Source organism: Bos indicus, chromosome 16, assembly GCF_029378745.1.
Source record: "Bos indicus isolate NIAB-ARS_2022 breed Sahiwal x Tharparkar chromosome 16, NIAB-ARS_B.indTharparkar_mat_pri_1.0, whole genome shotgun sequence".
NCBI lineage: Eukaryota > Metazoa > Chordata > Mammalia > Artiodactyla > Bovidae > Bos > Bos indicus.
In genome coordinates, this window is record NC_091775.1 from 27711617 (window position 1) to 27728054 (window position 16438).

The 16438-nt window shown below is 45.6% G+C and overlaps 1 protein-coding gene across 2 annotated transcripts in view; it reads right to left on the bottom strand.

Moving 5' to 3' along the window:
* SUSD4 (sushi domain containing 4) overlaps positions 1-16438 on the bottom strand; it is a 133570-nt gene that overhangs the window by 116663 nt on the left and 469 nt on the right. For both annotated transcript variants that reach the window (XM_019976933.2, XM_070768015.1), the window contains exon 2: positions 15917-16099. In XM_019976933.2, coding sequence (XP_019832492.2) covers positions 15917-16064 — 148 coding nt within the window. In that variant the 5' untranslated portion in view covers positions 16065-16099. The remainder of the gene's footprint in view (positions 1-15916; positions 16100-16438) is intronic.

The window sequence follows — 16438 nt, forward strand, 5'->3', positions numbered from 1 at the left end:
GCCACACTGCATGAAGGAAAGCAAGAGAGAACAATTTTAACAGCAGCAGCAACAACAGACTCTCAGGAACCCGCCCTCGAGTGTGGCTGCCCAGGGCGCAAAGGTGACCCTCACGGGGACAGGGCAGGTTTGCTCCCAGTCTTAGATCCTCTGTGCTTGGGGGAGCCCCCAGGGGTCTGGGTCTTCCTTCATCTGGAGGTAACAAAGGGCAAAAGCTCTGAGCTCATTACCATGTAAATGAGAACTACAAGGCAGATTTTCAGCAAAGCTGCTCTCAGGGGATAAATGCCCTGCCACCTCATAAAACCATGCAGGACCCTCTTCTATTAATTCAAAGCCCAATGGGGCTGTCCTTTAAACGACTCCTTCCCCAAATCAGGACCCGGCATTTCAGGGTTGAGGAAGCTACAGAGAGGCGCCCTCAGCGGCTAACAGGCTTTTTCCCCCAAAGGGCTCTGAGTGGATCGCAAAAGGGATTTCCAGGCATTCTGGCCAAAGACTAGGATCCCATGACCTCCAGCCACAGACTCCCAAAAGCAGCATCCCATCCACAAAACTTTATATAAAGAGATTCTTAAGAAAGAGAGACAGTATGCAGCTGGAGGTAAGAGAAGGTGGATAAAGCACTGAGTCCCTGGATCCAGATGCAGTTCTCAATTCATCTTATTGTCCTACCTGAGCCAGAAGATGCTGGCCCAAATGCCTCCAGCAGCAGAAATACCACAGGGAGAAGGGGGAGGCAGAGAGGGACGCACACAGACACGCTGCCTTCCGAGACCTCCGAAGCACCTTTAATGAATCCCCTGCCTGCCTCACGTGTTGAACTGCTTTTTCCAGGGGCGTCTGTGAGCACACTAAAGGGGCTGACTGGGCTTGGGCCAACAGCTCTTGAGAAGTTGCTCTCCGCGGCACAAGGACCTTCTCCATCTCCAGAGGCGACTATTCACTGAATGCACCGGCAGCGGGGCCTGAGCAGATTGGCACGTTCCATTTTGCAGCAAAAGAGCTGCTCCAGCCACCCTGACATCATGTCTGCACAAAATGAGCTTTCACAGGGGTCAGGACCCTCACGTGGGGAGGCGTTTCCATGCTAAGCAGAGCATCTTTCTTTGGGATTTAGGAAAGCGAAAGGTAAAAACTGGCCTTAGGCACAGCAGAGAAGTCTCCTTCCAGACAGGCAGTCCTAACTCCGTCTCATATTTATAAAACTCCTGTCTTCTGACCCTGCCTTCTCGGTACCCACGAAGTGTAGAGGAAAGAGCCTTGTTGCCCCTGATGTACAGATGAAACCAAAGCATGGAGAGGTTAAGTGACTTGCTTCAGAGATGACAGAGCTGGTCACAGTGGGTGGGGGTGACAGAGGGGTCACTCTCTGGCAACCACACCTTTGCAGATTAACCGACAGCCTGAGAAGACTGAATCTTTGCAGGACCGGAGGCTAGGGCTGCCAAAAGATGTGTGGAGGAAGGACGTGCATCCGAAGCCGGGAGCTCATAAAACGTTGCAGCCCACCTCCCAAGAGCTCAGAGGAAGGAGCACTACAAGGCGGAGGGCCCATGGGCACTCTTTCTGTGCTCACGAACTCCATCCCCTCTGCCCAACATCCCCAAGAGGGGAAACACCCAAAGCCACCCTGGGCCCCCTAGTGGCCCTGTCCAGCTCTAGTTCTCGGGTTAGCTCCATCGTCCCCGTGAAGGCTGGAAAAGACGGTGAGTCTTCTGCAGTCAAGCCTCAAACATCTCTTCGCAGATTCTCCATCCTCCCAAACAGCCTTTCTTCCTCCAGCCCTGCTCTCCTTTCTGTCCAATGGGTGCGGGCATCCAGAATTCAAAGCTTAAATGTCATCCTAATAATAACAAAGATTAAACCTCCTGCCTTCAAAAAGAATCGGCCATCAACAGAATCAAGTTCTGTTGTTATCATTGTGTTATTATTATTACTATTACCAATGTGGCACAACTCCTCACCCTCCTTACTGGCTTCTCCTCTTTAGAATGTGGCTGTTTCCTGGGATTCCTCCTCATTCCCTCTTCTACACACTCTTCCTGGGAAAGTTAAGCCTCCTCCCTGCCCCCCATAGCCCCCAGCTCCTGCCCCGCTCTCCATGTAGCTGATGCACAAGTCTAATCTCTGGCCCTACTCCCTTTCCTGGGCACCTGAGTTTTCAACTGCCTGATGGACAGATGATGTCCAAATGTAATTAGCTGGGCATGTAGGTCCAACCTGCCTTTCCCGCCTCCTTTCTTGTCTCTTCTCAATCTATCTGTCCTTTACTAATGCTGTCCTTGTCTTTGGTACATATTCTTTCTCAATCTCAGCATCTGAGCATTACTCAATCCTCAGCATTACTCGATCCTCTCTCCTGAAAAAGAAAAGCATCTCTCAACGAATACCTTCTATGCCTGGAAAATTATTTTACTGTTCGAGACTTTGCTCAAGTGTTCTCTTCTTTGATAAGCCGCCCCTGCTCCTCCTCCATCCCCAGAGCCTCCAATATAAATCTCCACCATACGGCCTGCCACAGGAATCATGACAGTGAGTTCTATACTGGAGCCAAGGACCAGTGACCACCAGGGGATTTCAATACCACACACCAGTCTCAGCATGTGCTACTGGCTGTTGTCATGCATTTGTTATACTATATTCCTTCAAAACAAAGGAAGCTCTTGGTAGGCTAACCCCAGCGGAGTCAATGTAGCAAACATTCATTATTCACGAGCACTTTGTTGGTGATGATGTTGACACCTCACATAGTTACGATACTTTCCCCTACTCATGAATTTGATTCTCACAACAATTATGGGAGGGAGATGGTCCAAATATTTCACAAATAATGAAACTGAGGCAGAAATTAGGTTACCATCACTAGGCTAGCTGGTCACAATAGCAAGGAAAACTGACTGTGTACTTTCCACTGGACCCTACACGGCTCCAGCTCTTTGCCTCAAGAAATGAAGACATACCCACCAAGTCATCATTGCCAGTAAAAGAGCACCTCCCATTCTATAAAACAATGGTGTAAACAGATAGGTGTTACTAAAAAAAAAAAAAAAAACTGGTCTACCATTTACAATCCAGTGGTAAAAATCTGAGCAAGCCCTTTAAAGGATAAACAGAAATAGCAATTCAAAACTATTGAATTGTTCCACACCAGAGGAACTCAAGTTTCTAAAAGATTATTCCCCTGTTTTAAGTATAATTTAAACATCGAGGTGGCCCCAATGAGCCATTGAGTATATGCTGTCATGCATGTGTGCTAAGATGCTTCAGTAATGTCTGACTCTCTGCAACCCCATGGACTGTAGTCCACAAGCCTCCTTTCCCATGCAATTCTCCAGGTAAGACTAATGGAGTGGGTTGCCATACCCTCCTCCAGGGAATTGTCCCAACCTAGGGATCAAACCGGTGTCTCCTGTGGCTCCTGCACTGCAGGAAGATTCTTGATTCAAGATTCATGAATTCTTGAAGATTCATGTTGGCAGGAAACCCACATGCTGTCATACAACCACTTAAAGTTGCAGATTCCACTCCCAAAAGAAACTGTGAAAATGTATCCTTGGGTTAGATCCTGACCCTGAGACTCAGAGTTAGCAGAAGCAGTCTAATAGAACAGGGAGAGCCTCTCCTAGGATTAACCCTCTAAACCTATCAAGTTTCTACAAAACAAGCGGATTCTGTTATTTCTGCCTGAAGAGAATCAGAATCTTCTGATTTTAAGTGTTTAGGTTAAGTCCAAAGGATTCTTCTATGTACTGAGACTCTGAAACTGGAAACCAGCTACATCAGTCACAATGTCGCACAGCATCCAAATTGTAAAGAATCCACTGTAAGAATGGGTTTTCTTTCTTTCTTCAAAGACTCTCTCTTGCTGGCTCACCCAATTTAACCACATATGTCTTTTAGAAAGGCAATCAAATCAAAGAAATAAGGACTTTTTGTATCTTGGTTACTTGGAGAAAAAGGTATATTGAACCAGAGTGACCCTCCTTGTTTGGCTCTGCCCCCTCACTGGTAATTCCAAGACAGAGAAGTCACCAATTTCAAACAGAAACATGAGATAACCAGGTTGAACCGTTATTTCCAAAAACACCTTACTCATCCTTTCTCTTGAGAAGGTCAATTGATTGAGATAATAACGAAATGAGCACTCACCAAACTTACCGGGCTCTGCAATTCTTCTCATCTCGAAGGATAATATTCCATTTCTGGAGACATCTGCTGGATGCACTCACAATTGTGCCCACCCACAGTCCCCCTGCCCTCCTGGGGCTGCCTGTTTTTTATCTTCACAGTGAAGTAAAAGGGGCTCTCAAGTTTGCTGTCACTGCCAAATAATGTCAAGAACTATTCTGCTTTACTTCTCTGATGCTCCAGTTTACCTTGTTTCAGATTATTAAAGCAATTACAATACTCTCAATTAAGAAGCTATCTTACAATGCACTTTCAATTCCAGTTGGTGAGCAAGTCACTTAATTATTTCTATTTGTTTTTCTTCTTGAGTGGATAACTTCTTCTGTCTTCGAATAGTAGAGCAATCTTTTTCTGAAAGAAGACAAAATATTGGGCCAAGTTCTTCCCTAAAACCTAGTATCTTCAGCTCATACCATCAAACATGGCTTCCTGGACAGTAGAGTAAGCAGCTCTCAGATAGCATCAACTATCAAACCTTATTCTTACTTCAAAGTTAACTTTTTTGAAGGAACTTTTTGACATGCTCATGATCCTCAGGTATAATTTTTCTTTTTATGTTTTGACATATACTAACTAGATTATCACCATCTGGATTTAGAAAAGGCAGAGGAACAAGAGATCAAATTGCCAACATCTTGGATCACAAAAAAAGCAAGATAGTTCCAGAAAAATATCTACTTCTGCTTTGCTGACTACATCAAAGCTTTTGACTGTGTGGATCACAACAAACTGTGGAAAATTCTTCAAGAGATGGGAATGCCAGACCACCTTACCTGCCTCCTGTGAAATCTATATGCAGGTCAAGAAGCAACAGTTAGAACCGGACATGGAACAACGGACTGGTTCTAAAATGGTAAAGGAGTATGTCAAGGCTGTATAGTGTCACCCTGCTTATTTAATTTATATGCAGAGTACCTCATGAGAAATGCTGGGCTGGATGCAGCACAAGCTGGAATCAAGATTGCTGGGAGAAACATCAATAACCTCAGATATGCAGATGACACCATGCTTAAGGCAGAAAGCGAAGAAGAACTAAACAGCCTCTTAATGAAAGTGAAAGAGGACAGTGAAAAGCTGGCTTAAAACTCAACATTCAAAAAAACTAAGATCATGGCATCTGGTCCCATCACTTCGTGGCAGATAGATAGGAAAACAATGGAAACAGAGACAGACTTCATTTTCTTGGGCTCCAAAATCACTGCAGATGGTTACTGCAGCCGTGAAATTAAAAGACACTTGCTCCTTGGAAGAAAAGCTATGACCAACCTAGACAGGATATAAAAAAGCAGAGACATTCCTTTGCCAACAAAGGTCCGTCTAGTCAAAGCTATGGTTTTTTCAGTAGTCATGTATGGATGTGAGAATTGGACCATAAAGAAAGCTGAGAGCCAAAGAATGGATGCTTTTGAACTGTGGTATTGGAGAAGACTCTTGAGAGTCCCTTGGGCTGTAAGGAGATCCAACCAGTCAATCCTAAAGGAAATCAGTCTTGAATATTCATTGGAAGGACAGATGCTAAAGCTGAAACTCCAATACTTTGGCCACCTGATTCGAAGAACTGACTCATTGAAAAAGACCCTGATGCTGGGAAAGATTGAAGGCAGGAGGAGAAGATAAGATGGCTAGATGGCATCACCGACTCAATGGACATAGTTTGAGCAATTTCCAGCAGTTGGGGATGGACAGGGAAGCCTGGCATGCCACAGTCCATGAGGTCACAAAGAGTCAAACACAACTGAGCAACTGCACTGAACTGAACTAGGTTACCATCTACATCATATAAATGAAAAGACAGGTTTAAAGGCTAGATTTCCCAGGTGGCACCAGTGGTAAAGAACCCGCCTGCCAATACAGGAGACATAAGATGCGAGTTCAATCCTGGGTCAGGAAGATCCCCTGGAGGTGACATGGCAACCCACTCCAGTATCCTTGCCTGGAGAATCCCACGGACAGAGGAGCCTGGAAGGCTACAGTCCATATAGGGTGGTAAAAAATTGAACATGACTGAAGCGACTTAGCATGTGGAATGGCAAAGAGGAAAGTCTTGACCAACAGGCCTGACTGCTTATTGGTTTTTGTCTATCTGTAGGATGATTCGATGCACATGAGTTTGGGTGGACTCCAGGAGTTGGTGATGGACAGGGAGGCCTGGCGTGCTGCGATTCATGGGGTCACAAAGAGTCGGACACGACTGAGCGACTGATCTGATCTGATCTGACGAGATCAAACTCCTAGAGAATGTTTCTTCAAATTAAAAAAGAAAAAAAGAGGACAGAAAAAATAAAAATCTCGTCCTCTCACTGTGTTAAGAAAATTAAAGGTGGTGACACGTGTAAAGACACCATGCAAACCGTAACATTCTAAACATGTATCAGCTAAAGTTATTATCAGTGCTTAACCACATGACATGGAAAAGGACCCCTCTAAAGAATGTCTCACTGGGAATGATAAACAGGAGGGGAAGATGAAAGTCTGAAAGCCACCAGTAGAAGGCCCCCGAAACCAGCCATTTGTTTTTACACCCTTTGCTCCTCCAGGCAGGTAAGACTCGGAGCATGTCTCATTCATTCTCACCGCCTTCCTCAGACAGCCACAGCGACAGGAATGGAGATAAAACACATCCTGATGGGTTCATGGGTGTCTAACCTCTTCCTTTTCTCCATCTGGAGTCAAGGTTTTGGCACCGTGGCCCTCACTTTGTCCTGAGTTGGGAGATTCTGTTGTTGTTGATTTGCTTGTATATTTCCTGCTTTTGAGTCACAACACAAAAAGAGTGCCCCTAGAAATGCAAATCAAAATCATACCTATTGGAATGGCTATTGTTAAAAAAGATAACAAATAATAAGAGTGGTTAAAGATGGAGAGAAAAGGGAACCCTTGCACACTGGTGGTGGGAAGGTAACCTGATGGGTGCAGTCACTGTGAGAAACAGCATTGAGGTTCCTCAAAAAATTAAAAACAGAACTATCACATGATCCAGGTATTCCACTCCTGGGCATATATCCAGAGAAAATGAAAACACTAATTTGAAAAGATATATGCACCCTCATGTCCATAGCAGCATTATTTACAATAGCCAAGATATGAAAGCAACCATAATGTCCATCAGCAGATGAATGGATAAAGAAGATATGGTGTACAGTCAAACGGCAATCATCAAAAAGTCTACAAACAATAAATGCTAGAGAGGGTGTGGAAAAAAGGGAACCCTCTTGCATTGCTGGTGGGAATGTAAATTGATATAGCTACTACAGAAGACGGTGTGGAGATTCCTTAAAAAGCTAGGAATAAAACCACCATATGACCCAGCAATCCCACTGCTAAGAATGTACCCTGAGGAAACTCAAACTGAAAAAGACACATGTACCCCAATGTTCATTGGAGCACTATTTACTGGAATATGGCTAGCTGGAACATGAAAGCAACCTAAATGTCCATCAACAGATGAATGGATAAAGAAGTTGTGGTACATATATACAATGGAATACTGCTGCTGCTGCTGCTGCTAAATCGCTTCAGTCGTGTCCGACTCTGTGCGACCCCGTAGACGGCAGCCCACCAGGCTCCCCTGTCCCTGGGCTTCTCCAGGCAAGAACACTGGAGTGGGTTGCCATTTCCTTCTCTGATGCATGAAAGTGGAAAGTGAAAGTGAAGTCGCGACCCCATGGACCGCAGCCCACCAGGCTCCTCCGTCCATGGGATTTTCCAGGCAAGAGTACTGGAGTGGGGTGCCACTGCCTTCTCCGAATGGAATACTACATAGCCATAAAAAGGAGTGCAGTTGAGTCAGTTCTAATGAGGTAGATGAACCTAGAGCCTATTATACAGAGTGAAGTAGGTCAGAAAGAGAAATATAAATATTGAATACTGACACATATATGTGAATCTAGAAAGATGGTACTGATGAATTTATTTTCAGGGCAGCAGTGGAGAAAAAGACATAGAGAACAGACCTATGGACACAGGGGAGGGGAGAAGAGAGAGGGTGAGAGGTATGGAGAGAGTAACATGGAAACTAACATTATCATATGTAAAGTAGATAGCCAATGGGAATTTGCTGTGTGACTCAGGGAACTCAAACAGGGGTTCTGTGACAATCTAGAAGGGGGAGGTGGGCAGGGAGATGGCAGGGGACATGGGTGTACCTATGGCTGATTTTTGTTGATATGTGACAGAAAACCACAAAATACTGTAAAGCAATTATCCTTTAATTAAAAAAAAATTTTTTAAAGAAGCTATGGTTTATACACCGTACAGTACATATAATGGACTATTAGTCATGAAAAAGAATGAAATGTTGCCATTTGCAACAACACAGGTAAACCTTGGGACACTGTGCTTGGTGATGTAAGTCAGAGAGAAACAAATCTCTACATTTTCATTTATATGTGGAATTTAAAAAATAAATGAGCATAATAAAACAGAAACAGACACATATACAGAGAAAAAAACTAGAGGTTACCAGTGTGGGGAAAGACACAACAGGGGAAGGGGATTAAGAGGAACAAACTGCTAAGTATCAAATAAATAAGATACAAGGATGTGAAGCACAGCACAGGGAATACAGCCAATATTTTATAATAACCTTAAATGAAGTATAAGCTAAAGAACTATGAAATCACTGTTACATAACTGAAACTAATGTAACACTGTAAATCAACTATACTTCAATAAAAAAAAAGAGTTCTATCAAAGTGGATGGGCCAAAGTTCCAAAATATTCAATAACTGTGGCTTAAAGGGAAATATTTGGGTTGAAATATAAAAAGCAAAACATGCATTTAGCGATTAGCATTTCCATGCCCATGGAGAAAGCTTACCACCTAAAGGATAATCTGGGTCACCATGCCTCACTTTCTAACAGGGTGACCCTGAGAAATAACAGTTCCTACTGCATAGAGCTGTCATGAGGATTAAATGAGTTAACACACGTAATGTGGAAAACAGCATTCGTACAGAGTAAGCACTGTCCAAAGGTTTGCCATTACTACTACTATAACAATTAACAAATTTAATCAGTCACTCAGATGCTGGCCACTTTAAAAACTGTCCCATCTTTTTCCAATCTTTCCTGGTTAGCAACAGTTAAACAGTTTGTTCTTATGAAAATAGACCCATAAGTTGACAAATTGAGGTATCTGATACATGAGAATATACATCTGATGCTTCTGTCCTCAGTGTTATATTTGGTTTTGGTGAAACGTGACTGTGTTTATAAACAAGTTAGAAAAACCTATTTTCTGCCCCTTTCTCTCCCTCAATTCAGAGGCAATGATCCCAACTGACCTCTTTAGACATACGGCTGCTATGTGTGGTTCTTCAATTATCAAACACCAAATGAGCTTACAAAATAAGACAAGGATCAAAGAAGAAGTCTGGAAAAATCACCTTCTTCATCAGTATCAATAAGTAACACTAAATTTTAAACTGAATTAAAAATCTATGTGAAGGGCCTCCCTGGTGGCTCAGTGGTAAAGAACCCATCTGTCAATGCAGAAGACACAGGTCTGATCGCTGTCCCTGGTCCGGGAGGATCCCACATGCTGGGGTGCAGCTAACCCCATGCGCCACAACTCCTGAAGCCCAAGTGCCCTAGAGCCCCTGCTGCACAAGAAGAGAAGCTCCCGCAGTGAGAAGCCTGTGCACCGCAACTAGAGGAAACCCGGGTTCGCTGCAACGAGAGAAAAGACCTCACAGCAGCAAAGACCCAGCACAGCCAAAAACTAAATAAATAAAATTATATATATATATGTATATAAACATATATATGCAAAAGAAAGTCTCAGAAATCATACATATATAAAAGAAAGTCTCAGAAATAAGCCCATTTAAAAAAGAAAGTATGTGAAAAAATAGTTTAATGCAAGCTTCTGCCTTCAAATTTTTGAGAAGAAACCAGCCCTTACTTGTCCGTTTCCTAGGGAGCAAGGACTACGTTCCCTTATCTGCTCATCCCCCAGGCATGCAAGACACTCACAAAAGATGAATGGATAGAGGGGAAAAACAGAGTTGGTTTCACCCAGAGTACAGAACCCATCAAATTCTTATAATCACAGAATTAAAGAATGTGAGTGATATGGAAGGAACTGAGCGAAGGAGAAGTTACACCAGTTGCCCAAAGCCACGGAGCTATTTAACAGCCAAGACCGGACTCAATCTGTCACCTCTATAAAGAACGCAGAGCTCTTGAGGTATACAGAGCTTCCCAGCTAAGGGCAAATCTCTGTGGCCTTTTGGAAGCTTTTGAAATATGCTTCTGACACCAGGAAAAGAATCATGTGGGTGCTTTCCTTCACAAATCTAATCAATATTTCCTGGAGAGCGATCTTCACCTACACTCTTTGTTACTCTCAGGAATTAAAGAACCACTGATTCACTCTCCAGCTCGCCACTTCAGGCCTCTGAGATGAGAGATTTGCTACTGGCGGAATGAAATCCTTCTCTCGTGTCTCCCAGAGCTTTCAGATTTCACTTCAGGGATAAATCAAAAGCATTCCCATGCTGCTTATATTAGAGTGACCTTTTGTTAAAGAAACATGCTTTATAGTTTGAGGCGTTGGGACTTTTGTTTACAGACCGAATTAAGTACAGGGTGAAATTGTGGCTTTTAGACATAACATCGCAGGAAAAGTTTATGCTCCACAGTGTAAGAAATCTTTCTCAAACTCCAAAGGACTAGCACCTCCAAATCAGTGAGCCAGGCAGACAGCGTTTGTTCCTGTCTCCTGGCACACAGCTCAATGCTACAGCCACGTGGCCCAAACAAGACCTCAAGGAGCTTAAGCCAATGATACTAGTGACACAACTCTAATGAGCAGGCAGGGCAGCCCCTCAGGGAGTGCCCTGGGTCAGAGACTGGGAGGCAGAGAAAGGAACAGCACAGCTCAGATGATATTATGTTCCCGCTCTAAACCCTTAGTAGCCCCCACTGCCTGCTGTGCGACACTCAGAATCCTCACTTGGGCTTCCAAGGACACTTATGATAGGCTTCCAATCTATTCGCCCTCTTTACCTGCTGGTTTCCTCTTTACCTGCTGGTTTCGATCCCTGGGTCGGGATGAACCCCTGGAGAATGGAACAGCTACCCACTCCAGTATTCTTGCCTGGAGAATTCCATGGACAGAGGAGCCTGGCAGGCTACAGTCCAAGGGGTCACAAAGACTCAGACATGACTGAACAACTGACACGTGCCCTTTTCATACCATGTTCCAAAAGATCTAGACTGTTCTCTCTCCCTGAACGGTCCAAACACGTCACCAACTCCTTGCCGCTGCTGCTAAGTTGCTTCAGTCGTGTCCGACTCTGTGAGACCCCATAGACGGCAGCCCACCAGGCTCCCCCGTCCCTGGGATTCTCCAGGCAAGAACACTGGAGTGGGTTGCCATTAGCTTCTCCAATGCATGAAAGTGAAAAGTGAAAGTAAAGTCGCTCAGTCGTGTCTGACTCTTCACAACTCCATGGACTGCAGCCTTCCAGGCTCCTCCGTCCATGGGATTTTCCAGGCAAGAGTACTGGAGTGGGGTGCCATTGCCTTCTCCACACCAACTCCTTAGCCCTGCACAAAATGCCTCTTTTGAGATGCTCTAACCATTCCCTCCCTCAGATCCTATCCTCAGTGCCATCTTTCGCCTGGAAACTTTCCTGAGTTCTCTACCAACCTCCTAGACCACCTCCAAATGGAAGTGGCCTGAACTGCCATGACACTCCTGCATTTTTGTAACTGTCCATGGTAATTATTTTCTAAATTGTGCAGCAGTAATTTGGAATCTTTTTTCTTGCTGTCCATCAGCCTTACTGAGCACCTTCTGTGTATGAGATGCCATGCTGGGTGCCCGGGACATGAAAATTTAAGATAGAGTCAAAGTGCTTGCCTTCAGTGGGCTTACAGTCTTGTGAATGAAACAACACCATAGCAAAGGGTTACACTCAGCTCAGGGGAGAAATGAAATGTGAAAGAGATAATGGCATTTGAAGTTGGGTCTTAAAGAGAAATGTGCTCATTGGGCAAAAAATAGAGAGGAAGGAATGGTTCTTCAAGGTAAAAAGAACATTATACACAGCGGTGCTTGGCACAGGGTGGGGACAAGTGCTCAGTGTTTCCTGAATGAATAAAACAAGTGGGGAAGATTATAGATTGGTCAGTCCCCCTCCTCACTACTGTCTATGTTTACTGAGTGCATTCATGACCCTCATCCATCACAGCAACTCCAGAAATTAGGTAGCATCATCCTCATTTTATGGATGAGGAAACTGAGGCTTCTAAGCCCCAAAGCTGCAAAGCTATCAAGCAGCAGAACTTGGCCACTGTTCCTAATAATATGTTGCTGTTGTTTAGTTGTTCAGTCATGTCTGACTCTTTTGCAACCCTATGGACTGTAGCCCACCAGGCTCCTCAGACCTTGGGATTGCCCAGGCAGGAATACTGGAGTGGGTTGCCATTTTCTTCTCCAGGGGATGTTTCTGATCTAGGGATTGAACCTGTGTGTCCTGCACTGGCAGATGGATTCTTTACCACTGAGCCACCAGGGAAGCCCTCTTGATAATATAAGGATGTGCTAATGAGTTTGCCTTCAAGAACCTAAATACAAAGCAAACTCTTAGCTCTCTTCCTCTAAGCCAGGGTGGGCCACTCCAGCCAGTGATCAAATACCCAAATGGCATCTCTGGGAACACACACTGAGAAAGAAGCAGCCAAAGAAGCCATGCTCCATGCAGACTCCGGGCACAGCGAGGTCCTGTGTCTCACCATGAACCTGGTATTAGTGTTCTCAGTACATGATGTTAGTGATCCCAAATGCAGGCACTTTTTCCTTAATATACAAATGACAGCCTGGAAAGAGCCATCCAAAGGTCCCCTCAGGCCAACTCAGGCTCATTAAAGCTCTTCTAGGGCTCCAAGAATTGAATTGACCCTCCAGCTTTCTAGGACAAAGCATTTCATTTTCCATGGAGTTCTTTCCCTCCCTTCTTTCTTCATATGATCATTTTCTCAATTTCTCCCGTTCCAGTTCAGGCTTTTTCTTGTCACTCTTGTATAGGACACAAGCTTTTTTTTTTTTTTGCCTAGCTGAGACTATTATATCTTGCTATCGTCATGTTCCTTTTCCATTGAAAGCAATCAAAAATGAAAATCCACATTTCAGAACAGTGTCTATTAAACAGGCACCTTTTTTATGGTTGGGGGAAAAAAAAAAAAAAACAGCACTGAGTTTTAGCACAGAGTTTCAGCTCTGTGTACCACTGAAAGATCAGACACCTGGGTGAGACTTTCCCACTTTTACAGGTCATTTGTATTTGGGTATTGGACAGAGGTGGCAGAAAATCCAGAGTTATCTTAATCCAACTTATCTTAATGAATACTTTAGCTTAAAGCATTGCCAGTCAGAGTGTGGGCTTCCCTTGTGGCTCAGCTGGTAAAGAATCCACCTGCAATGTGGGAGAGCTGGGTTCAATCCCTGGGTTGGGAAGATCCCCTGGAGAAGGGAAAGACTACCCACTCCAGTATTCCGGCCTAGAGAATTCCATGGATCAAAGTGTAGTCCTGGGACCAGTAGTAACTGCATCACATGCGAGCTTATTGGAAATAGAGATTCTCAGGCCCACCCCAGTGATTTGTATGCACATGAGAATTTTAGAAGCACTGGTCTGGAATTAAGATGAACCTGATTTAATAAAACCCTCCTGGACCCTCCACATGGATTTCTTTCCTAAGAAACAAATCTCTGTATAGTGAACTCCTCAAAACATCATCCACCACCTTTCTCCACCCAAATTGTTTATTCATGGAAGAATTTTGAAATGATAAATCATCTTCCAGAAATCACACTCTCAGCCTGAGGGGAGTTCCAGATGACACAAAGCTGATGGTCAGCCTTTCTGCAGCGTGTGAGAACTAAGAAGGGAGAGGTGACAGGCGACCCTCCTCCCACCTTCTTTGAGGCCCTGGATCTTTTTGCGGACATCTTCACCTCTCAGAAGAGAGGAGTGAAAGACGTGTTGTACAGTCACATGGGTGACTAATGTGGGAGACTGGGGAGGCTGTGCTGTGTCCGGAATCTGAGATCCTTGAGGGGGGATGCTCTGTAAACACAAACGGCAGAACCAAGGGCCAGCCTTCAAATCTAGGCTGTGCTTGGACTTACACTTCCAATAACAACAGTCAACAGACAGGTAGATGAACCCTCGTTAACCTGTCGTCTAGATCGGAGAAAGGGATGGAGAAAATGGAGAATCAGATGCCCCTGGTTTAAGGAAACGACAAGGCTGTGCTGCCCACCTGGTCCTACTCACCCTCCAAGTGGAGCGAAAGCCCACGGCAGGAGAGGCTGTCACCAGAGCCCAGGCAGGCCATACTCGTGCTGGCCTAGCATCCCTGTTGACTTTGTCCTCTATGAAGAGGACACCTGCCTCAGAGACATTTCTATTTAAAAAAAAAAAAAGACCACCAAAAAAGTTACCTCTTGTTGGAAAACCCAAACATGACCAGCTCCTCATACAGCATCTTCTCACTAATTCCCATAGACAGGCACATCACAAGAAGCTCCTTTAGACTCCGGGCATCTTTCAGACCTCTAAGTGCAGCACCTGAGTTATCGATTACTCCATATTAAAGCCCAACTTGGTACTCCCCTCCCCAACTTCTGCTAATTTTTCACTCCTTATTTCCACCTTCACCTTTGAATTCTCTAAAACAGCAGTATTTTAAAACACTAAAATAGTTTACTTACATCATTCAATACCTGCTTTTCCAGCAATTATGATTTATTTATTAACATTTGTCAGTTCCAGACACACGATTCTGCCCTTTTAACATGCCCACATCAGCAAGCTCTCAGAGAATCTGGAACGAACAGCAATGAGCAGTGGAGGCAGAAAGACTCTAAGGCTCTGAAATTCAGACAGGAAAGGCATCGGTCTTCCTCTACCACAGCCAAAAGAGAGCCTTGTCCCCCAGAGCCGAGTATGTTAGAGATTAACCACCTATGCGGACTGAGGCTCTGAATCTGATTTCAGCTAACTTCCACTTCACAGAAAAGCACTCGGCTTTACTTCCCCTGTAAACCGGGCTGAATGAGCCAAGCAATCCTCCAGAAACACATCTGAAGGAAGACCTCCGCGTCCCCTCCCCACCCCCAGCGCGCACGGGCATGCCCGAACACTCCACCTCCCAAGGCGAGAGAAAGTTAACTTTCAAATAAACCTGTCCTGCAGCCAGTCTGGCCACGTTTCCAGACCCGTCACATTCACAAAGGTGGTTCTTGCAACTCTCGCCTAAATCCAGAAGCTGAAACCTGACCTCTGTCTCCTGAGGGCACAAAAGTCCACAAAGTTTACTCCTTTACCACAAACGCACCACTCTCTCTCTCTCTCTCTCTCTCTCTCTCTCTCTCTCTCTGTTTCTCTTTGGCCAAAGTGAAAATAATGGGCCAGGCTTATTGTCTTTCCTTCGGAGAAGCCAGGCTGGGTGGCTAGTGGGAAGCTCCAGACAGAATGTGGGTGTGTGAATCTGTGCAGGCTCCACAGAGGAATTTTCTGGGAACTCCAGGGGTTTTGAATGAAGAAGGGTAGTCTCGGGCTGGGACACGGGGGCTCCTCAGGTTTTCAGGTACCCCAGAAGTCTGGGGGGTTGGGGGGAGGCAGGGACTGGAGGGGCCAGGGCTGTCCTGCCAGCCAGGCTCCCCTACCCTGCCATCCCAGGCCCTCCCGGCCACCGCGGGGTCACTCACCGCCCGTGAGCTGTGCAGGGCCGAAGCACAGCGCCAGCTGAAACCACAGGATCACGGCCAAGAGTCTCTGGGGGGACTGAGGCTGCTGCTGCTGCTGCTGCTGCTCTAAAAATCCATCTCCATTGCTCGGGTTCATTCCATGATACATCTTTCATCCACAGAGGGCATCCGGCTTGCAAGAGTCTGCAACCAGGAGCGAACACGACAATACCCCAGGCTGCCGGGGCTCGGGGGCCACGCTCCCCCCGCCCCCTCTCCGCCCTGGGACCCGGAGCCTGGGTTTCCCCGGCTCCATCCCCGTTCCTCCCCCGCGCGGGCCCCCGCCCCCTTTCCCACGGCGAGATTTCCTCCACACACACACCCAGCGCGGGGTACACTGAGTAACAGCCGCCACGGGATGCTGCGCGTGCAGCAGGGATGGAGGAGGGGAGGGAGGGCAGGGGTTAGCGCACATTGGCTCAGCTCCGGTCCCCGGGATTCAGCGGCTGTAGCCGCGACGGGAAAGTCTAAAGCCTTTCAGCC